Source organism: Desmodus rotundus, chromosome 6 (assembly GCF_022682495.2).
Source record: "Desmodus rotundus isolate HL8 chromosome 6, HLdesRot8A.1, whole genome shotgun sequence".
In the NCBI taxonomy this organism is placed as follows: domain Eukaryota; kingdom Metazoa; phylum Chordata; class Mammalia; order Chiroptera; family Phyllostomidae; genus Desmodus; species Desmodus rotundus.
This window is the reverse complement of record NC_071392.1, coordinates 53,490,809-53,514,990: the sequence shown is the minus strand read 5'-3', so window position 1 is coordinate 53,514,990 and position 24,182 is coordinate 53,490,809. Positions and strand designations below refer to the sequence as shown.

Here is a 24,182-nt window from a genome sequence, read left to right as displayed (position 1 = left end):
CATTTATGCTACTTATTCTCTGTACCTTTCCCCCCCTACCCCTCCCACTCCCCTAGTGACAGCCCTCCATGTGATCTCCATCTCTATGGTTCTGTTCCTCTTCTAGTTGTTTGCCTAGTTTGCTCTTGTTTTTGTTTTAGGTGTGGTCGTTAATAACTGTGAGTTTGCTGTCATTTTTACTGTGCCTATTTTTGATCTTCTTTTTCTTAGGTAAGTCCCTTTAACATTTCATATAATAAGGGCTTGGTGATGATGAACTTCTTTAACTTGACCTTATCTGAGAAGCACTTTATCTTCCCTTCCATTCTAAATGACAGCTTTGCTGGATACAGTAATCTTGGATGTAGGTCCTTGCGTTTAATCTTGGGTAATGTAATTATGATGTGCCTTGGTGTGTTCCTCCTTCGGTCCAGCTTCTTTGGGATTCTCTGAGTTTCCTGGACTTCCTGGAAGTCTATTTCCTTTGCCAGACTGGGGAAGTTCTCCTTCATTATTTGTCCAAATAAGTTTTCAATTTTTTGTTCTTCCTCTTCTCCTTCTGGCACCCCTACAATTCGGATGTTGGAACATTTCAAGATGTCCTGGAGGTTCCTAAGGCTCTCCTCATTTTTCCGAGTTCTTGTTTCTTCATTCTTTTCTGGTTGAATGTTTCTTTCTTCCTTCTGCTCCACACCGTTGATTTGAGTCCCAGTTTCCTTTGCATCACTATTGGTTCCCTGTACATTTTCCTTTGTTTCTCTTAGCATAGGCTTCATTTTTTCATCTGGTTTTCGAACAGATTCAACCAATTCTGTGAGCATCTTGATAACCAGTGTTTTGAACTGTGCATCCGATAGGTTAGCTATCTCTTCCTCGCTTATTTGTATTTTTTCTGGAGCTTTGAAGTGTTCTGTCATTTGGGCCATTTTTTTTTTTTTTTTTGTCTTGGCGTGTCTGTTACTTTAAGGGGCAAAGCCTTAGGTGTTCCCGGGGCAGGGTAACGCTGGTCGCTGCACTGTGACCCTGTACCTGGGGGAGGGGCTGAGAGGGAGCAATGGCGCCAGCTTCACTCTCCTCCGGAGAAATCCAATACCCACAATCAAACTGGGCCCCTCTGGTGCTGGTTCTCGAGTGGGTGGGCTTGTACACACTCTAAGCCCCTGTGGGTCTCTCCAACAACCTCTCCTGTGAGGCTGGGAGTCTCTCCTGCTGCTCTCCCCAACCCCCACAGGCGCTTTCAATCAGAGGTTTGAGGCTTTATTTCCCCAAGCTGGAGCCCTGGGTTGCACGGTCTGCTTAGCTCCCCACTGTTTGTCAGGTTTATCTGTGTGCGAATGTGGGCCCGCAGGGTGCTACCCACTGCTCTGCCTGTCTGGCTCTCCGCCACTCTGAGTCCGGTGCTCTCGGTTTATCTGTGCAGGATTGTAGGGCCGCAGGGTCTGCCAGTGGTCAGACTGCCTGCCCCGTGTGTCCCACACTCCGCCAGTCTCAGTCCTGCCACAGCCACGCGAGTCCTCTCCATCCCGGCTGCCTGTCTCTGCCCCTTCTACCAGTCTGGATGAATGTTTATTTTTTATTTCCTTGGTGTCAGACCCCCTTGCCGTTCAATTTTCTGTCAGTTCTAGTTGTGTGAGGAGGCGCAGTGTGTCTACCTACGCCACCATCTTGGTTCTCTGAATGTAACTTTTTAAATAACATGATTTCATTGCCTTTGTTGGGTCAGAGGACCCCAGCGCATAGAACAACATCCTGCTTGGCATGTGTCTGCTCCTGCATATGGATTTCCCTACAGAGTGAGGTCATGGCTCCCCCCGACTTTAGTGACACTTAGTGGATAAGTAAAATGGAGCTTCATGGAACTAGGAACTAAATCTTATCCTGGAGAAAGTTCTTGAAAACAGATTTTACAATCGATGATGGCTAGGAACAGGGCTTAGAATGGGGCATGCTAATCTGATTGCTGCTCAATAAATACTGTTTCTCAAGATGCTCACTAAAATCTATATAGTAAAGTAGATGATTTCCTGTAGCCTGGCATGTACTTCTTCACAGTGCTTGTTGATTGGTCATCTATAGCTTGATTAGTACCATCATTTGAGTGTATTAAAAGTTCAGGCCCCTGGTTCTGGCTAACAGGGTATACAATAAAGAATACATAGCTACATTGGTTAAGTTCCCAGAAACACATGTTAAACTGTAGGTATGTAAAATGTGGCTTGAACCTGAGGACTTATATATCCTCTATCCTGAATATCTACCATGGGATACACACTACATGTGTCACAGGTAGGTATACATAGGCATATCTATATCCTGCATCCTCCTGGGCTTACCTTGCTACCCAGGATCATCAAAATATGTTAATGCTGGTATGAGTATATCTGCTCCACTTTCAACAGCTGGCTTCATTCTGTGTGGTCTCATAGTTTCTACAAAGATCAAACTCTTCATGGGACAAGAATGAGATTAGGGAGGATATCAAAAGGCTTCTTAAAACAAATGAAAATGAACTCACAACAATCTGAAACCTATGGGCCACAGTGAAAGCGGTCCTTACAGTGAATTTCATAGCAATACAGGCCTACCTAAAAAGAACAAAAACATTTCAAATAAACAACCTAACCCTACAGCTACAAGAATTCAATGAACAACAACAAACACAACCCAGAGAAAGAACAAAGAAGGAAATAACCAAGACCAGAGTACAATTAAATGATGTAGAGAATAAAAGCACAATTCTAAGGATCAATGAATTCAGGAACTGCTTCTTTGAAAAGATAAACAAAATCGGCAAGCCTTTAAGCAGGCTCACCAACAAAAAAAGAGAGAGGACACAAATAAACACAATCAGAAATGAAAGAGGAGAGACTACAACTGATAACACAAAAATACAAAGGACTGTAAGAAATTACTATGAAGAACTATATGCCAAGAAATGTGAACACCAAGATGAAATGGACAAATTTCTAGAAAAATATAACCTTCCAAAACTAAATGAAGAAGAAACAGAAAGCGAGAACAGACCAGTAACACCTGATGAAATTAAAACAGTAATCAAAAACCTTCCAACACACAAAAGCCCTGGACCAGACGGTTTCACAGAAGAATTCTACAGAGCATTTAAGGGAGAGCTAACTCCCATCCTCCACAGATTATTGCAAACTCTATGGAATACTCACAAACTCTTTTTATGAAGCCAACACCATCCTAATCCCAAAACCAGATAAAGACATAACAAAGAAAACTTTAGACCAATATTGCTGATGAACATAGATGCTAAAATCCTCAAAAAAAAATATTGGCAAACTACATCCAGCAATATGTTAAAAAGATCATACACCATGACCAAGTGGGATTCATCCCAGGGATGCAAGGATGGTACAATATTAGCAAATCAATAAACATAATGCACCACATAAAATGAAACACAAAAATCACATGATTATGTCAAGAGATGTGGAAAAAGCATTTGATAAGGTACAGCACCCATTTATGATAAAAAACACTCAGCAAAGTTGGAATAGAGGGAGCATTCCTCAACATAATAGGGGCCATATATGAGAGACCTACAGCCAACATCATACTCAATACACAAAAACTTAGAGCTTTCCCATTAAGATCAGGAACAAGACAAGGATGCCCTCTCTCACCACTCCTAGTCACCACAGTATTGGAAGTCCTACCCACAGCAATCAGACAAGAAAAAGAAATAAAAGGCATCCAAACTGGAAAGGTGGGAACAACACCACCATTGTTTGCAGATGACATGATAGTGTACATGGAACATCCCACAGACTCCATGAAAAACTACTCGATCTAATAAATGAATTTGGCAAAACAGAGGAATACAGTCAATACTCAGAAATCAAGGGCATGTACATCAACAATGAAACATCACAAGCAGAAATCAGGAAAAAAATCCCATTTGATACAGCAACAAGAAAAATCAAGTACCTAGGAATAAACCTAAGCAAGGAGGTAAAAGACCTATACTCAGAAAACTATACAACATTGAAGAAAAAAATTAAGGAAGACACAAACAAATGGAAGCATGTACCATGCTCATGGATTGGAATAATTAACATCATCAAAATGGCCATACTACCCAAAGCAATTTTTAGATTCAATGCAATCCCTATTAAAGTACCCATGACATATTTCACAGATATAGAACAAAAACTTGAGAAATTTATATGGAACCATAAACGGCTCCGAATAGCTGCAGCAATTCTGAGAAAGAAGAACAAAGCAGGAGGGATTACAATACCTGATATCCAACTATATTACAAGGCCACTGTAATCAAAACAGCCTGGTACTGGCATAAAAACAAGCAGATAGACCAATGGAACAGAACTCAGAGCCCAGAAATAAACCCAAGTCTCTGCAGTCAATTAATATTTGACAAAGGAGGCAAGAGCATAAAATGGAGCAAAAATAGCCTCTTCAACAAATGGTGTTGGGAGATCTGGACAGCTACATGCAAAAAAATGAAACTCGATCACCAATTTACACCATACACAAAAATAAATTCAAGGTGGATAAAAGACTTAAGTATAAGTCATAATGCCATGAAAGTCCTAGAGGAAAACATTGGCAGGAAAATCTCAGACATTCCAAGCAGCAACATCCTCACAGAGATGTCCCCTAAAGCAAGGGATATAAAGGAAGGAATAAACAAATGGGGCATCACCAAAATAAAAAGCTTCTGCAGGGCTAAAGAAAACACCATTAAAATGAAATATGTATGGGAAAACATATTTGCCAATGATACCTCAGACAAGGGCCTGATCTCCAAAATATATAAAGAACTCACACGACTCCACTCCAGGAAAACAAACAATCCAATTAAAAAATGGGCAAAGGACTTGAACAGACACTTCTCCAAGGAAGACATACAGAGGGCCCAGAGACATATGAAAAGATGCTCAGCATCACTAGCCATCAGAGAGATGCAAATTAAAACCACAATGAGGTATCATCTCACACCAGTCAGAGTGGCCAACATAAAAAATCCACAAACAAATGTTGGAGAGGATGCAGAAAAAAGGGAACCCTAGTGCACTGTTGGTGGGAATGCAGGCTGGTGAGGCCACTGTGGAACACAATATGGAATTTCCTCAGAAAACTAATGGAACTGCCCTTTGACCCAGCAATTCCGCTGCTGGGATTATACCCTACGAACCCTGAAACACCAATCCAAAAGAACCTGTGCACCCCAATGTTCATAGCAGCACAATTTACAATAGCCAAGTACTGGAAGCAACCTAAGTGCCCATCAGCAAATGAGTGGATCAAAACACTATGGTACATTTATACAACGGAATTCTATGCAGCAGAGAGAAAGAAGGAGCTTATATCCTTTGCAACAGCATGGATGGAAATGGAGAGCATTATGCTAAGTGAAATAAGCCAGGGGGTGAGGGACAAATACCTTATGATCTCACCTTTAACTGGAACAATCAACAGAAGAAAAAAGCAAACAAAATATAATCAGAGACATTGAAGTTAAGGACAATCTAACAATAGCCAGAGGAGGAGGGGGGGGACAGTGGGCAGTGGGGTTTACGGGAACTATTATAAAGGACACATGGACAAAACCAAGGGGGAGGGTGGAGGCGGGGAAGGAGGTGGGTTTGGCTGGGGTGGGGTGGAGGGATGGGGAGAAAATGCAGACAACTGTAATTGAACAACAATAAGATAATTTTAAAAAATATTTTTTTAAATTAAATTTATATTTACTTTCACTACCTGGAACTAAATTAGTGATTAGTAATAAAATACATTTTTAAAAATTCAAAAAGTAAAGAAAGAAAGAAATCTGGACCTAATAAATGCAGTTCTTCGGGAGATTTTTTTTTTTTTAATTTAATATCTTCAAAAAAATTTTTTGAACTTTCCACCATGGCATACAAGTGGGCTATGAAATGACTTTTTAGGTTGTCCATTTTCATTTCTTACCACATCTCACCCACACTCTATGCCCTGGCCATAACACACCACCTGAGCTTCTAATGCTTCCTAAATCAGTTTTGCATCTCTACTTATTTGCTTACTAATAGGTTACTATTTCTGCCTGAAGTACCTTCCCCTCCAACATCACATATTCCAGAACACATCAGATCATCTTAAAAAGCTAATCAACATAAGTACACTATATGCATTATGTCACTGAATATTTTTTTCAAAATTCCAATGAGGTGAAAATCATTAAAACCTCCACAGAGGAGGAAAGCGAGGCATAGGAAAGTTGACTGATGCCCAAAGTCATCCAGTGAGAAATTGGCAGAGCCCAAATAAAAGCCATGTCTGTTCAACTGTATAGACTGTGATAACAGCCACAGTTCCTCCCTTGGGGAATCTTCTAAATATCCCTAAATCTATACCAGGTCTGTGCTATCAAAATCCCTGATGCTGGAGCTCTGGGATCTATATTGTGGAAAAGGTCTCTAGGTAATTTTAGTGCACATTCTGTTTGAGAACAACTGCCTGATTCTATGGAAGGGCTTACCACAACTCTTGACACTACAGCATAACACTAAGAAATTGGAGAGCATCTGAAACCAATTTTGAAAATTTAATCATTTTTCATAAAAGTTAAATGAGACATATCTATTTTCCAAAAATGATAATCTGTAGAGAAGTATTTCCAAAAGATTTACACATTCTGGTAACATTTTAATTACATTTTACAAATTAACAAAAATCTGTTTTGTAAAGAAAAATGAATTTAAATTACCTTTCATTTAAATTCTTGACAAGGGATCAACTACAACTGTGTGGAGAAGATCTGAACACTTGACTGAGTGTGAGGCTGTCACAGTGTTCCTCAGGCATCAGTAATAAAACGTCAACTATGATGCAGAAATATTAACAAAAGCTCAGGCTTCATAATACTCAGTGTTTCATATCCCTGAAACAGCAAAGGTAGAATTACTATCATCAGTAAATTTGAAATGTGAGAAGGCAAAAACAATGGCATATATGAGTCCTCTGATTTTTGATAAGCTTTCTTCCTAAATTATGGAAACCTGATGGAAAGACAATGAAATTTAAAATTTTATTTTGCATGTTCTATAGAGGCCTTCCCTTTTGCCACTTTCCACTCTATTTTTAAAGCAAGGCTCTTTGTCTTTGCATTTACATAATGTGAGATATTTGAAATAAATTTTTTATCTTTTACATTTTATTTCAAAATAATTTTAGACTTACAGCAAAGTTGCAAAGTACAGTTCCCATATATTCCTCACCCAGCTTTTACCTAACATTATCAAAACCAAAAAAATTAAAATTGATATAATACTATTAACTAATTTAAAGACCTTGCTCAAATTTTCACCAGTACCACACTAATGTCCTTTTCTCTGATCCAGGATACAATCTAGGATCCCATACTTTATATAATTGTTATATCTTTTTAGGACTCTCCAATCTGAGACAGTACCTCAGTCTTTACCCTTGCATGACCTTGACACTTTTGAAGAGTAGTGCTCAGCTATTTTATAGAATGTCTCTCCATTTGAGTTGGTGAGATGTATTCCCATGATTAAAGTTATGCATTTTGGACAAGAAAATGATGTTATACATCATATCAAAGGGTTTATGATATTGAAAGATGTTATTCCTGGTAATACTAACTGATCACTTTCTTAAGGTGCTGTCAGTAAGATCCCCCCACTCTAAAGATATAACTTTTTCCTTTGAGACTAAGAAGGACAATAAATACTTTGAGATTATGCAAATACCCTCTTTCCTTTTACACAATGGAATACTACTGATCCATAAAAAGGAAATCTTACCTTTTGCAACAACATGGATGGACCTAGACAGTATTATGCCAAATGAAATAAGCCAACCAGAGAAAGACAAGTACCATATGCATTCACTGATATATGGAATCTAATTAACAAAAAAACTGCAAACAAATAGAAACAGACTCATAAATACAGAACAGACTGATGGCTGTCAGAGGTGAGGGGGGTTGAGAGGCTGGGTAAAAAAGGTGAAGGGATTTAGCAAAGAAAAAAAATTATGTATACAAACAGTACAGTGATTACCAAAGGGAAAGAGGACTAGGGTGAGGTAAGGGGGGAATAAATAATGAAGAAGGAGATTTGGACTGGGGTGGTGATCATATAATGTAATATATGTAGGATGTATTATAGAACTGTACACCCAAAACCTATATAATTTTATTAACCAATGTCACCCAAATAAATTCAGTAAAAATTTTTAAAAAGCGAATGTTCTCTTTTTCTTCATAACTTTAGCATGTATCATGGTTCTTTCCTGAATAATTATTACTATGATATTTACCTAAGGATACTTTTTTATTTCCCTCATTCCTTCTATGTTTATTAATTGAATTTCTACAATATGAAGAACTCTTTCCATTCCTCCACTTTAACTTACTTATTTTTATATTAGTAAGAATTCATGAATTTTTATGGTATTCAATGGATTATAATTCATTACTATAACTATGTTATATTTATTTTGTTACTCCAAGTGTCCCACTTTGGCCATAGGGAATTCTATGAAGTTGGCTTCTTTGTACTTTTGCCATGTTCCCATCATTTTGTAAGCACTTCATCATTTACTGGCACCATAAGACATTCCAGGCTTATACTTGTCATGAAAAATTGGATGAACAACATAGTACTAATCAGAAACAATAGTGTTTTTTTTTTTTCTCAGTCTCTCTTGACCATTGCAGGCTGTGATACCTTACTCCTCTTTCTGCAAATATCTGTTCTCCCTCATATTCTAAAATATTGTAATTACCAGAGAATGCGGAATAAGTACTAGATAAATGTCAAGGGCTCAACATAGAAAATTGATATTTAAGAAAAGTAGTTTAAAACAAGCTAATCATTCATACCTATAAGTCAGATTTTTTCTTTCCTTCCTTTTTCTTTTTATCAGAAACCCTTAATTTTAATTTAAAAAGTAAACAAACTACCAACGTATAAAGCATTCAAAAGCAATCATTTATTAGTTTAAATATATTAATATATATTTTTTCTTTTTCTTTCATTTTATAAATTATTTCATTGTTGTTCAAGTACAATTGTCTCCATTTTCCCCCTCCAGACCCCCACATCAGCCATGATCCTACCCCACTTTGGTTTTGTCCATGTGTCCTTTATAGATGTTTCTGAAAACCCTTTCCCCTTCCCCCTGACATTATCCCCTCCCACCTCCCCTCTGGTTACTTGTCAGTTTGTTCTTAATTTTAATGTCTCTGGTTATATCTTGCTTGCTTGTTTGTTTTATTGATTAGGTTCCACTTATCAGTGAGATCATATATAAATGTTTAAAATTGTAACATTTGCTTACCCTACAAGCAACATAAAAATTGGGGGGTTAAATTATAGTTCCAGGTATTTATTAACTGCTTCATTCAATTTATTTCTATATTTTCTTTTGATTACATATTTCATGAACACTCTAATTTGTATAAATTTGTAGTTGAAAAGCATATGAACTTTTCACCACTGCAACTAACAGCTATGTCATAATTCTCTTCAAAAAAATGATCTAGAAACTTTTTTTTAAATAGTGAGTTATCTTTGTTTTAAAGTTGAAACATTCAAGTTCCAGATTCTATGGAGCAACAAGTATAGTATACCCTACACATCTCCCACTGAATGTGGCTATAAAACCTAGACAGAATATATGAAGCAGTTATTTGAAGATTCAAAACTAAATACCAACAATTGGATTAGGGAAGAAGGGAATTCAAATACCACCATATAAGCGTTAATTTCCACCCCCCCGACTTTTTTTTAACTACTATATCCCCTAGTCTGAACTCACATAGAGAACAAAGAAGTGTTTTTTTGCCCCTCCATCCCCAAATTCATTTGTTGAAATGTAGTCCTCCAATGTGGCGATATTTGGGGGTGCCATCTTGGGAAAATAACTAGGACCTGAGGGCAAAGCCCTCATGAATGGGATTAACACCCTTATAGTAGAGACCTCTGAGAAGTCCCTTACCCCTTCCACCATGAGAAGACACAGCAAAAAAAAAAAGAAAAGAAAAGAAAAGAAAAAGCCGCCTATGAACTAGAAAGTGGGTCCTCACCACACAGAGAATCTGCCAGTGACTTGATGTTGGATTTCCCAGCTTCCAGAAGCATGACTGATAAATTTCTGTTGTTAGTCATCCAGTCTATGATATTTTTGTTATATCAGCCCAAACAGACTAAGACAGATACAGACAGAAAAAGCTCCAGAAGAAGCCTTTTAGTTCTGGTGCCAGGAATGAGAAAGGGAAAGCATAACACTCAAAGAGAGTGTGGTCATATCACACTGTTTTGCTTTCTTTCATTTATTCCCCTACCCCAGCTCTCAGACTATGCTGTGGTAACAGTGATAGCACAGCTTTGACAAGCAAAGGCAATGATGCCAGCAAAAGCGAAAATCCTCAGGAAGGGGAATGTTCCTTAAACTTCGATGAAACTGTAGTTTCAAAAGTGTGGAGTCCAATCCAATTGCTCTGTTTCTCTCTCTGACCTGCTGTCACCTGGCCCCAAAGACAGGTGTGGAAGTGCACAGGAAAACAGGGTAACTAAACCAGAGCATGCTGGCCAGAGAACTGAAAGAGGAATCTAGGAAACTGGAAATTATTAAGATCATGAGAGAGGAACTTGAGAATATGATTGCTTAAAGTTGCTTATGAACTTCTGTGTGCATGCACATAGAGAATTCTACAAACCAAAGCCATCCCAAGATGTAACTCAGTCGTATGCAAATCATTTTGAGATAAAGGGCAATTTTATCTGTAGGCTCCAGAGAAACTTCTACCTGCCTCCCTCTTTAACTATCTTGAAGGACTTGCATTAGGTGCCTTGCCCATAACAAGCTATAGTCAGAAATAACTACTTTTGACCTATCTATAGGGCTGAAAATCTTCAATTTACTAAATTTTTGTTCTTGTCATCATGCTTCAATGACCCTTTGAAGCTTCACTGGTACATCACCTTATCCTTAGCTCAGAGCATCTTATATACCTCAGTTCCCTTTCTATCTCTAAAACTCTTGTGCATGTTGGGTCTCTGACTCCCTAATGTATGTGGGGTTTCCATAAATATGTATGTATTAAATTTGGTTATTTTCTCTTACAAATCTGTTGTATGTCCATTTGACTATTAGGCCAGCTGAAAGAAAGTTGAGGGTAGAGGAAAGTTTGTTCCTTCCCCACAACACTTTGAAAACTGAACTAACAGATATCAGACTGGCTATTAGGTGGTGCATACACAACAGAAAATCTGATAGCTCTACAAAAAGGTTGCAAAATGAAAGAGACATTAGAACCAAGGCCAACAGAAGGTTAATCAGAACTTGGGTTCTGAAGCCAATCACCTTGAAATAACCAAGTGTAATATTGTGATTCCTGAGAAATACAGGATAAGGCAAAAGCAGGTTTACAGATGTTCATATAAAAAATAATACAATAAAATAATAATACAAGAATAAACTCTGTGGCAGGCTCTCTCTGGAGCACACCTACGCCTTTCTTCCCTCTCAGGCATGCATCTTTACATTTCTCTCCTAAACTCTAAGTGTCCCAGCAAGACTTGCAACTAGAGGAGGAATAGTCAGCTTGTGCCAGGCTTACCTCCTGAACCTGTCTATAAGGCCCCCTTTTTCTGACTTTTCAGTGAGCTAAAAGCACCCCCACCAAGGTTTACTCCTTTCCTATAACATTTCTAGGGAGCCAAAGCAGAGCACTGCCTAGTCTCTCTCCTGTTGCTTCTTCTATCCTAGGCCCTTCCTTGTTTCACTGTCCCTAGGTTTAATAAGCATACTCTCAAAATCACCTGGACTCATCTTGTGAAATCATTCCTGCATGAAGCTAAGAATCCACACATTACCAACTGGCCTGAGGAAGACCCACTTCAGCCTGGTCTCTTTCTGATGATGGCATGAGTGTGTTCAGTTTGTGAAAAATTATTGGGCTGTATACTTACAATATGCATGTTTTTCAGTATGTATATTATACTTTAACAAAATCTTTTCTAAAAATGTTTTAAAAGAATAAACTTTGTGTTTAATGTACTCACAACTATAAATCTGCTTTTGCCCTACCCTGTACATATTTGGTCTTCACTCATGGTTACTGGCTCACAGCCCCCCAAACCCTGAGAATTTCCCGAGCAATAACAAGAATGGGAGCATCTTTTGTTACAATATTTGGTCTCTTGTCCTAAATTTCTGAAAATTCCTCAGAGACATAAAGGTGAAATGGGTTTCTTGTTATTCTTAACAATCCCCCAAACACTCCAATTGAGTTTGTGTCCATGAGGCGACTCTTGGAAAGCACCTAAGAAGGGCTGGTTGCCAGGGGAACAATCATGCATAGAGGGCTGGAACTTTCAATCCCACACCCTGATTTCCTGGAAAGGGAAGAGGGGTCAGAAGTTGAACTGATAACCAATGCCCAATAATTTAATCAATTGTGCCTATGTAATCAACCCTCCATAAACACCCAAAGGGAGGGAGTTTCAGAGGGCTCTCAGGCTGGGAAACTTCCATGTGCCACCATGTCAAGCCCCAAATTCTACAAGTACAGAATCTCCTTTGTTCAGGACCTCACCCTCTGTATCTCTTCATCTCCCTATTGATTCATTTCTTTTAATATCCTTTGTGATAAACTGGTACTGTAGAGAGTAAATGGGTTTCCTCAGTTCTGTGAGCCTCTCTAGAAAATTAATTAAACCCAAGGAGGGGGTTGTGGGAACCTCTAATTTATAGCTGCTCAGATATACAGATAACAACCTGGACTTGCAATTGTCAACTTGAATTGGAGGGGGTCCTTGGAACCTCTAATTTTCAGCCTGTCAGTCAGAGGCATAGATAACAACCTGAGCTGGTGACTGGCTTCTGAAGTGGAGAACAGTCTTGTGGGAACTAAGCCCTTAAATTGTGAAATCTGATGCTATCTATCTCTGGGTAGAAATATCACAATTGAGTTGAATTTTTGGACACCATGCTGCTATATAAGAATTGCTTGTTGGTATAGGAAAGTCCACATACATTGGAATTGGGTCCAGGAATGACCAGGTGACCTGGAAGATAAATCAACAGAAACAATCTCATGTGAACAACAGAGAGGGAAAGAAGATTTAATAAAAATGAGTAAGGTTACAGAAATCTGTGGGACAATAACAAAAGATCTAACATTCATATTAATGCTCCAGAAGTAAAGAACAAATAGTATATTGCAGCAAAAAATATTTGACAAAAAATAACCAAAAATGCCTTAAATTTAGTAAAAATAAAAACCCAAAGATTTTTTTTAAAGTTCAGCAAATGTCAAATGTAATAAAGCCAAAAAAATATGCGCAGACATATTATAATCAATTGCTAAAGAATAAAGATTTTAAAAAATTATAGAATTGGCAGTAAAACAATATGTTACCTTGAGGGTAACAATAATTTGAATGATATGGATTTTTCATAAGAGACGCTGAGGCAATGACACAATATTTTAAAGGCATGGAAAGAAAATAACTGTTAACCAAGAATTCTATACTGAGTATAAATATGCTTCAGGAAGTAAAGTGAAATAAAGACTTTTTCAGATGAAGAAAAACTAAAATAATGAGTAGCCAAGTGACCAACTCAAAAATAATTTTAAAGGGGTTCTTCATGGACAGGCGAAATGAAGCTACAAGGAAACTGGGAACATCAGGAATGAAAGAAGAGCAACAGAAACAGTAATTGTCTTTGTAAATATAACAAGCTATCCTCCTACTGAGGTCTTTAAAACACATTTCATGGTTAAAAAACCTTATAATATTGTCTGATGGGGTTTTTTGATGTATACAGATGTAATTTATAAGACAAATATAACACAAAAGTAGAGGGGTAAAGGGAGCTATACTGTGGTAAAGTTTCTATATACCACTTGAAGTGGTGAAATATTGATTCTAAGTTGATTGTGGGAAGTCAAGTGGGTATGTTATAATCAATTCCTCAGAGCCATTACTAAAATATTATGTAAAGAGATACAGTCAAAATCAAGATGCAACAGAACATTTTCAAGAATGTATGGCTATTCTAGTAATACTGTTTATAACTGCACTGCAGGTCTATTATATGCCTGGAATTGGGAATCTGCTTTAAGGGAGTACATAAGGTACCCTGCTCTTTTCTAAAACTCAAGATCTAATTCCATGCTCTGCCACACAATCAAATTAAAACCTCCTGATATTTTAATTTCTATTCTTTAATTTCTATTCTATTTCTACCCCCAATAGGGGGAATTTCTAACCCCCTATGGTATCTTTTTTGTGTATTTCGAGATATAATTTATATACTACAAACCCCACTCATTTAAAGTGTACAGCGGAGTGACTTTAAATACATCCTCAAGTTTGTACAACCACACAACTATCTAGTTCCAGAATATTTTAATCAACGCCCCCCCAAAAAAAAAAATCCCATACTCATTACCAATCTTCCCTCCTTGTCTCAGTCCCTGGAAACTACTAATTTACTTTCTATCTCTATGGTTTTACCTATTCTAGACATTTCATAAAAATGGAATCATACCATTGGTGGCATTTTATGCCTAACTTCTTTAACTCAGTGTTTTCAAGGGTGATTCACATTGTGTAAGTATCAGTACTTCACACCTTTTTATGGATGAATAATACTATATTATACGGAGAGACCAAATTTCGATGAGTCATTCATCAGCTGATAAAAACTGAGGTTGTTTCCAACATTTTAACTATTACAAATAAAGCTTCTATGAACATGTGTGGACACATTTTTGTGTGAAATGATGTTTTCAATTCTTATACCTAGGGGTTGAATTGCTAGGTCAGATAGTAAGTAACTCTAAGTTTAAAATTTTAAGGAACTGCCAAACTGTTTTCCAAAGCAGCTGCACCATTTCACATTATCGCCAACAGTATTTGATGATTCAAATTCATCTACATACTTAATAACACTTGTTATTGCCTGTCTTTCCCTTTATAGTCATCCTGTTTGGATCACATTGTGGTTTTTATTTGTATTTCCAAAATAAATTATGATGCTGAGCACCTTTTCATGTGATTGTTGTCCATTTGTATTTCTTCTTTGAACAAATTTCTATTCAAATTCTCTTTCTACCTTTACTTGGGTTATTTGTCTTATTGTTGAGCTGTAGGAGCCCCTTATATTCTGGATACAAGACACTTATGAAATCTTTGACTAAAATTTGTAGTGTTCCCAGTATGTAAGTAGTCACTGAATACAAGCATTTCTTTTCAATGAGCATATATCTTGTTTCCTGGATGCACAATTATCATCTCAGCTCAAGCCTTTAATACCTAGTGCCTAGACTAGTCATTAAGCAATATAACTTTCAAATTGATCTATGGCAACAGCTTTCTATGAGGTCTTCTTTCCTATGTATTTAAAAGTACCCCTCAAATTATCTTTCACTTTGCATCATGCATTTCTTGACATATGTGACCTTGTTTATAAAATGTTTTTACTTTTTTATTAATGCCTATATTACACTGAAAACCTTTTATAATTTTAAGGGTTGATGATTTTTAAGAATTGAGATACAAAGTTATTATTCCCTTTTCGTCTAGCATGAGGGGAGAGTAGTACAGAGAAGTAAGTAAGAGAGGATATCATTATTAAAAATAACTATCTATACTTATAACCTGGTTTAGAAATTCACTTGGATTTATGGAATACTCTTTTAAGTTTTAATTAGAAAGAGGAAGAGACAGCGATATAGTAATATCTTTAATAGCAAGGGTATATGGGGTAATGGTGAGCTGGTGATGAGTCAAACTGATAAAAGGATGAAGACCTTAAGCCCTCACTGAGAGGGTAAGGAGTACACAAAGTGCCTAGAACATAAATGGAAATACATCAAGGGAGGTGAGAAAACACAAGGGATAGCACATTTTGTGTATGAGTCTAAAATCATTCTGGGTCCCCTTGGTGGAGGGATGGCGAGAAAATGCAGACAACTGTAATTTAATAAAAATAAAAATTTTTTAAAAAGGATTCTTCTCAATTCAACAAACTAAAATTAAATATTATTGACGTACACTTTATATTTCAACAAGAAACTGAAGCATAAACTTCCAATTTTCATTTCATTTAATTACTGTAGTTAAACATATATTATTTCTTCAAAAATTGAAAATATTATGCCCAGGTATCATAAAACAGACACACATAATATATCTGATTTTGTTCATCATCTAAAATGTATCACATATATTCACAATAGTATTAGTTAGGGACAAGGATATAATTTTGTTTATAACCCTCCCAGGGCTATGCAACTGCATTTCAATAAATATAAACTAATTTCAACCCAATGGTAATGTTTAAAATATATCAGTTGTGTATGTGTATGCGTTAGGAAAAGCTTGAAAAATAAGCTTATATTTTAGGGTTCTTATGGCACTTATATATGAATATTGAAGTCTCTTTTTCCAGTTGCTCAAATATCTTGCCAAAAATGTGCTAAAACAAAAATACTTAGGGAATATGAGCTAGCCTAGAGATTAATAAAAGCTCCAACTTCACAGGCTTCCACGAATTATTATATGAAAACAACAGATAATATTAAACTATCGAATATTTCAATATGTCTCTGTGTTTGTTTCTAAGACATATTTATTCTATACAAAAGATTTGTTAAAGGAGTTACAACGTCCTTCTGGGTATAAAGAATAAGGTTTCTGTAAAAAATGTTAAATTAATGTTCATGGTGATGCAAAGTTAAGGGAGAATTGTTAAGGGATGGCATGGTGCCACAGGGTGGGGTTTTGTTTTGGTATCCTTTTAGAGCCTGCAGGTGTTTGGCACCAGCTAAAATCAGGGCCAGCTGTGATATTTCAGTTCCGATATTTCCCTCCCAATAGTTCTCAGAAGTGATGCTTCAGGACATCTCAGAAGTGATGTCTTACACCTGATATATTCAACTTGTGTGGTACAAATGTGAAAACTCTGTTAAATAACACCAGTTTGGGGACACCCTTTGCCCCCTTTTCCCAACCAGAGGTCATAATGCCAGGAGAAAGAAACACATTAATCAAAGACTTAGTCATTTACATGTGTGTGCGTGTGAATGACTAAGGTGTTTTGTAAGTTTGTATTATGTATTTTGTCATTTATATGTATATATAAATATATATAGAGAAAAATTAACTAGTTCATTCAAAGATAGTAATACACTGGAATCACGAAACATGCATACAGTCTGAAACAAAACACAAAAAGCAAGATAACACACTCTTTTGATTCTCTTAGTTGATAATAATGTTTTTTAAACCCTCACAGTGGTCACAGTGGTAAGATCCATAGCTATTTTTGCAGAAATTCTAATAATTTCTATGAAAAGCTGCATTTTCTTTTAAATTTATTTGGATTAGAAAACTTCAAACCACAATGTATTTCATGCGCATGCACATGCTCCCAAGGGTATGTTACACAGGACCATACTGAGGTCATCTAATAAGCTTTTTAAGAATCACTTTAATGCACTACACAATGTTGGCCTAATTAAAAGAAAATATTTTAAGAAATCACTTGGAAAAACAACTATTAAAATCTATATTCAGATCATCAATATTATACTTCTATAATTCAAAGTGTTTTCCACAATATATCACTGAGAGGCCAAAACAACAAAACTACCACTAAAAAAAGAGTTTTGGGTCAAAACTTCTCAGAGCTATCAGTAAATATAGACCCAGCCTACCCCCATAGCATTCCTGACAGATTTAACAGTGGATGCCTACAGCATCATTTTAACTGTGCAAAGGTCTTTGGCATATAATGAGATGAAAGAGAGAGAACCTTGCATCTATCCAAGAAAGAAAAATCATCTGCTGTTTTTGTCAAGTCAAAAATCAAGTTTTCTCCAGACATAAGATAATAATGAAATCATTTAGTTTAGAAATAAAGTAAATTTATTAATAAAGTAAATTACCATCAAGTAAATTTTTTGTCCACCAAGATGAAAAGGTAAACTGCAAATGAAATGTACATAGTCCACTTAAGGAGTAGGCCTTCAGAAAATGCTCTCCTATTTTGTGATGCCTATAAAACTTTGTTTTTGTTTTTGTTTTGTTTTGTTTTTTGTTGAACATACCCCCTTTCACTTCATTAAAGTCTCACTCCCAGTGCCATCTTCCAGGCCTTGTACTTCACCCAAATCAATTTGCAGTTGAACTAGCAGCTGTGCTGGCACAGCACACACAGAGAACAACGCCACAGACACCAGCAAGCGGTCCCACATCTGAACAGAAGTGGCTGGCTCCATGTGCCTAGGGCCAAGAAACTCAACAGCTCATCAGGGGAGAAAACAAGGGAGGACACCTTATTTGGAAATTATACTTCCTTTATGTAAAATGAATAATAAAGTGTTTTCAATAATCAGAAATTGTGAATCGTTAAGATCTTCTTGTCACAGAGTTTGCAGATGAATTTTTTAAAGGATATTAACTAGAGTCCAATTTTAAGCTAATGATCTCCATTCCCACAGGTACAATGGATTTGCCTCTATCCACCAAACAAAGGTAAGTACAAGAAAGCATTTGTTTTATCAAAAATCTAACCATAAAGGGTATCATTGGAACCAGAGCTACTACTATTCACTGAGCAATTACCATCTGACAATCCCTACAATGTGTCCTTTATAAATATTATCTTATTTAACACTTACAACAACATATGCAAAAACAAAATATCCCATTTCACCACTTTACAGTTGAGAAAACTGAAGCCTAGAAAGTTTATAAAACTGCCCATCAATTTTTATTTAATTTCATTTATTTATTTTTAGAGAGAGGGGAAGGGAGGGAGAAGGAGACAGAGAGAAACATCAATGTGCGGTTGCATCTCACACGCCCCCCACCGGGGACCTGGCCTGCAACCCAGGCATGTGCTCTGACTGGGAATCAAACCAGCAACCCTTCACTTTGCAGTCCAAAACTCAATCCACTTAGCTCCAACAGCTGGGGCTGCCCACCAGTTTTAATCCCATGGTCTTAACCATTATGTTATGCTTAGTCCCCTGAGCTTTTCAGCCATGGCTTTCCAGCCAGGCCCATGAAAGAACTTTTCAGCCCCACTCAGGGGTGCTGAGTAGCCACTTGATCATTTGTATAAATCTATACTTTGCTGAGAATCAACTCATTCATTCACTGATTCATGCAACAACAAATATATAGTATACCTTCTATCTGTCAATTTTGAATTAATTTTTCAGAAAGGAAAAGAATTATCAAGTTCATGCTAAACCTCTAGCACCTGGTATATTAGGGATAATGAAGGTTTCTTGAATAAACTTTCAAAATAGTAACTTTTAGTTGTCCTTTTATGTTTTATAAAATAATTTATTTCACACAAATTTAAGAAAAACTCCCTGATTTTTTCACAGTCTACACTCCTTCAAAATTAAAAATTATATGGACTTCTTTCTAAAAGAGACAAACATTTCCAAGCACAGGGGAAAGATAGTGCCCTTGTCTCTTGTGCAAAAGTCTTACTTAAAATTGCATGGTTATCTTCGATTATTTTTTAAAATGTAGTAATACTACATTGTTCTCTAAACTTACTAAAAATCCAGATAAATTTTACACATACATTATAACATTTAAGTTCTGAAGAATTTAATGATACAAAAAAGAAATGAACTCTACTCTTGCAACTACAATAAAACTGTCAATAACAATCACTGTATGATTAAGAATTTTTGAGGTTAGAATCGTAGCAATTAGAATCCACTTTTTGGTGTGGAAGAAGGCAGTTTTCAGAGGCTTTGGGGTTGAGGGAAATGTTGGTATCCTGGTTTAGGTAATACCAATCTTCTCCATTTGGAAAATGGGCTAAGTAGTGAAAATATACCATAGACCAATATTAGAAATTTCTCACAGGTCAAAAAGAGTTGAGATACAAAGCTTAATGTAATTAAACTTAACTGTAAGGGAAAACTGGGAATGAAAATTCAAATTATCCTATATTCAATCTGAATCAGCCCATAAAATAAACAATTTTAAGGTGAAGGGGAGGACCTTGGATGGATCCTTGCTCATCAAAGCCTAAAAACTAAGTAATGTTAGAATATACTTAATGATTTTTTGAAATAACATTCTTTAATGACTTATCCCTGATGAAACACAGGTGGACAACAAAAAAGGCTGGTGGAAGAACTCTCAGGAAATATCTCTAGAGAAATGTGCCTTCAAATTGAATTAAATGTCGGGCACCGCCGCAGCCCCGTGGCCGCCAAGACCGAGATGGCCGCGAGCCTCGCCACCTTCCTCAAGAACGCCTGGGCCGAGGAGTCAGTGCTGGCTGCATCCCTTACCGTCCGGGGCCTCGCCCCTACACCACGTACACTGCCATTCTCAACCAGGTCGCACCCTGCAACTGCCCAGTGCCTGTCCAAGATGATAGGGACATGACCGACGTGCCGTGGCTGAAAAACTCAACACCTCCACTGACCGGAAGGACATCCCCTCTGCTATAGCCCCCAATAAAAATGTGAAAACCAAAATAAAATTGAATTAAATATAAAGTCCTACATGTGTTTATATCACTTTTAAGCAGAAAAATAACAATAAAAACCACCCATCCCTCTATGGAGAAACCTGGCCATCTGGTCTGCTACATTCAGAGTGTACAGACTGCTACTTCACCACAAAGAATCACAAGGAATTAATTAACTTGCCAATTTGGTGGAGACCATTTCCCATAAACTCAGTGATATCAAGCAGGCTCCCTCATTTCAAATAATTATCTATCATTGGTTTATCTTAGACAAAGCTTTGCCATACTCACAGTCGTGGCAGAAAAATAGCATGAAGCAGAATTCCTGAATTCATTCACAGTTTTTCTCCAGTAAATATTGTAAATATTCAATTAAATACATTCAATTTCTTTTAAGCAGATATTCATGTAAGATAAAGGTACCAAAGATAAAGAGTTCAGTTTTCAATGAAGTTATCCTCCCTTAAAAAAGTATATTCCATTTTCAACAATTCATTTCAAAGAAAAATCTGCCACTACATAAACTAAAAGAATTTTTAAAAACCCTATAATTTTGAATGTTGAAGACTGACAAGAAGTGTGAATTATCATAAAGAAACCTTCACAGAACGATAGAGTTCCATAATCCCTTTGATATCAATATGTGAAACTCCAAAATGATAACTTGCTTGCAGTGATATTGATTAAAGTAATAAAATCAAAATTTATTTTGACAGCATCTAAAATAATCACTTGAACAATATTATAGAAGAAATATTTTTCTTAGTTGACCTTTTTTCCTGAGCCCCACAAAGGAGCCTATATCAAGTAGGACACAAATCTCTACTCAAGTACAATTTATTGTTCATGAATAATGCACATTAATCAAAGCATATAAAAGCCTCTCATTTGCAGAATTAACTATGCCTTGCTTTGTACATTTTAAGGTAGCCATATTATAAGAAGTGGTCTGTAACTGTGAAAGATCTCATATTTCTTTTTACAGAGAGTGATCTCTGGTTGACCCCAACCTCTCAGTGGTCTATATTTCTATTTTTCAGGAAAAACTAATGTCCTGACCTTGGAAATTTTATATTGTGGCTGATGAAGTAATATGTTAGATTTGATAAACATAAAAGTCTGATTATAGACATCCAGTTCTAAATTCTAATTCTTTTTATTTCAAACACAGCATTTACTATAGTAAAAAAAAAATCATGTTATATGACTAAAGCACAAGACCAATGGCTAATTTACATTTATATGAATCAATCTGGATAGAAAACAGAGGCGAATTTTTGTCTTAATCATGGCGTAATAAAAACTTCGAAAAACAAACCTGATGCTCTGCAAATACATTCTTCATATTGTTGATTGGGCCATATGGGACACTACTGCCTTCAAAAAGGTGTAACCACTTGCTGGTCATTTCTTCTTCAAACCTGGAAACATACCAAAAAATTTCACATTTTTTGTACTCTAAAGAATGTAATGCAATCTTTTTTTTCTCATAGGACCCTCTTTTGAAGCAACCAACAATGACAGTGTTTTCTAGTTTATTTGCTTCTAGTTTTGAGACAATGTTGCCTGTATAACATGACTTGAGTTGTACTGCACTGGTAAAAATAGCCACCCAGGTCAATTGTTGAAAATCCACCATTAGAGACGTAATTCTTCCTATTTCTGTTCTTATGTACTTTTGATAGACATTCCCCTGGAGAAGATAGATCACGTGGAAAATTGTATTAATTGAGTTTCAATGTGTCATTGTGCTCCTCATAAAAAAAATAATAATATCATTGCAATTTTGAGTATGATGTCATTGCACAAAGTACTTTTTAGGTCTCGGGTATAACAGATCAGGTTAAAGACACTGATATACTATTTTACTCCTCAAAACAAAAAATGAACTAATGTGGTTTTAAAAGAAAGGTACAGGTTTTATCACCATTATTTTTAAAGTACATCAGAATTAACAGCACCCTGGCCAGTGTGGCTAAGTTGGTTGAAGTGTTGTCCCATATACCAAATGGTTGGGAGTCAGAGCACATGCCTAGGTTGTGGATTCAATCCCCAGTCAGGCCCCATATGGGAGACAACCAATCAACGATTCTATCTCACATTGATATTTCTCTCTCACTCTCTCCCTTCCTCTCTCTCTAAAATCAATAAACATAAAAAAGAATAGCCACAACCATTACCTAAAAACAACCTTAGCTACTTATTTATCCATACTATGACTTACTCATCAAAACAAATGTAGACATGTAAAGACTGATAGCTCAGTTTAGCCAGCAACACTCAAATTCATTCAAATATTTTATCTCTATTTTGATTTACTCTAATTTAAACTGAACTTTACAGAAAAAATGCTTATTTTATTTTCTTTATTTTCTCTATAAGGAAGGAAAGGGCACCTAATCATTAATGAGAGTTACCCTTTTATATTTCTTCTCTGTTAAGACAGAACAAAACCTTGGATCCTCAAAGATACTCATAGTTTGTAGTTTATAAAGAATTTTACAATTGCTCATTGTTAAAATACAAACTTATTTTTAAAGTAACAATCTAGGTGAAAAGAGTTTTTCAAGAGCATTAGTTAATATAGATTAGTGGCAGCAAGAGAATTACTTCACTAACATGAAAAGCCTAGTGCAAATATAGCAGAAATACTTAGTATTCATGGACTTCTATTCAGCTCTTATTCATAGCTAGAATTAATTTCAGATCTGCAGACTTCATGGAAAATTATATTAGAGAAATGGGCCTTTTCCACTATTGAAAAAAGTGTGAAAACCCTATCAATACTTTGAGGGCACATCTCTGATTGCCATCTAGTAGATACAAAGGTAAAAAGAAAGCTTGAACTAGTGTATTCTCTAAAAGATAGACTACTGTATGAACAAAAATGTTCATACATATTTTATATAAAATAATTTATACCATTATTTTATGTAATTTTATATTAAAACTTCCATATAAATAAGTATCTGATAAAAATTTTAATGAAGGTAAAATCACATTTTATTAGGAATGTAATTAATCCTATTCATTCATCTACTTATTCTACAACCACCTAGCGATTGCATATTATACACCAGGCATTGATTATTATCTTTAAATATAATGCCTTCCCATTTCTCTATATTATGACAAATAAAAATTTTTCATTATACATTTTAATTATAGCTGGTAATGTTATAATAATTATCCCTACTTAGTGCACAATAAAATACTTCATTTCCAAATATTGAAAAAGATTTCTTCATGAGAACACCCCAATGCAAGATTAAATGTTTTGCATTAATTGATTCTTCATATCCATATGTTCCTTTTAATGATTGTTACAGTCATCCCCTGGCCAAGACTTCTTAAGATATATATAGATATAAATTACCAGAATTGTATATGTTGAAAGAATAAAAGAGACAATTAGGATATGGAGCTTTTTTAATCAGAATGTAAATCATTTAGGTTTTCATTAAAATATTGTTATAATGGTTAGTCTGCCAAATTTCCAGACAAGTCAATTTATCACCATTGAACTCACCCAAGTGGCCTGAAAGATCTATACCGAAAATGTATGTCAATAACCAAACACACCCATAGCTTCAGACTTGCCAACAGAAAACTCGGGGGAATAGTTGCAGTTTTAGTATTTCTATAAGCTTTTCACCACTGGGCAAAAGAGAGGAAT

At 36.1% G+C, this 24,182-nt stretch overlaps 1 protein-coding gene across 15 annotated transcripts in view; it reads right to left on the bottom strand.

Moving 5' to 3' along the window:
* SUGCT (succinyl-CoA:glutarate-CoA transferase) overlaps positions 1-24,182 on the bottom strand; it is a 1,028,943-nt gene that overhangs the window by 534,626 nt on the left and 470,135 nt on the right. For 13 of the 15 annotated variants that reach the window (XR_006655097.3, XM_045193162.2, XM_053926097.2 and 10 more), the window contains one exon: positions 21,825-21,927. Coding sequence is in view for 13 of the 15 variants with exons in the window: in XM_045193162.2 (XP_045049097.1) it covers positions 21,825-21,927 (103 nt within the window). In the remaining 2 variants the exon portion in view is untranslated. Of the gene's footprint in view, positions 1-6,043; positions 6,891-13,018; positions 13,051-21,824; positions 21,928-24,182 lie in introns of those variants that run through there. The other 2 variants (XR_011651317.1, XM_045193194.3) reach the window with 2 other exon arrangements.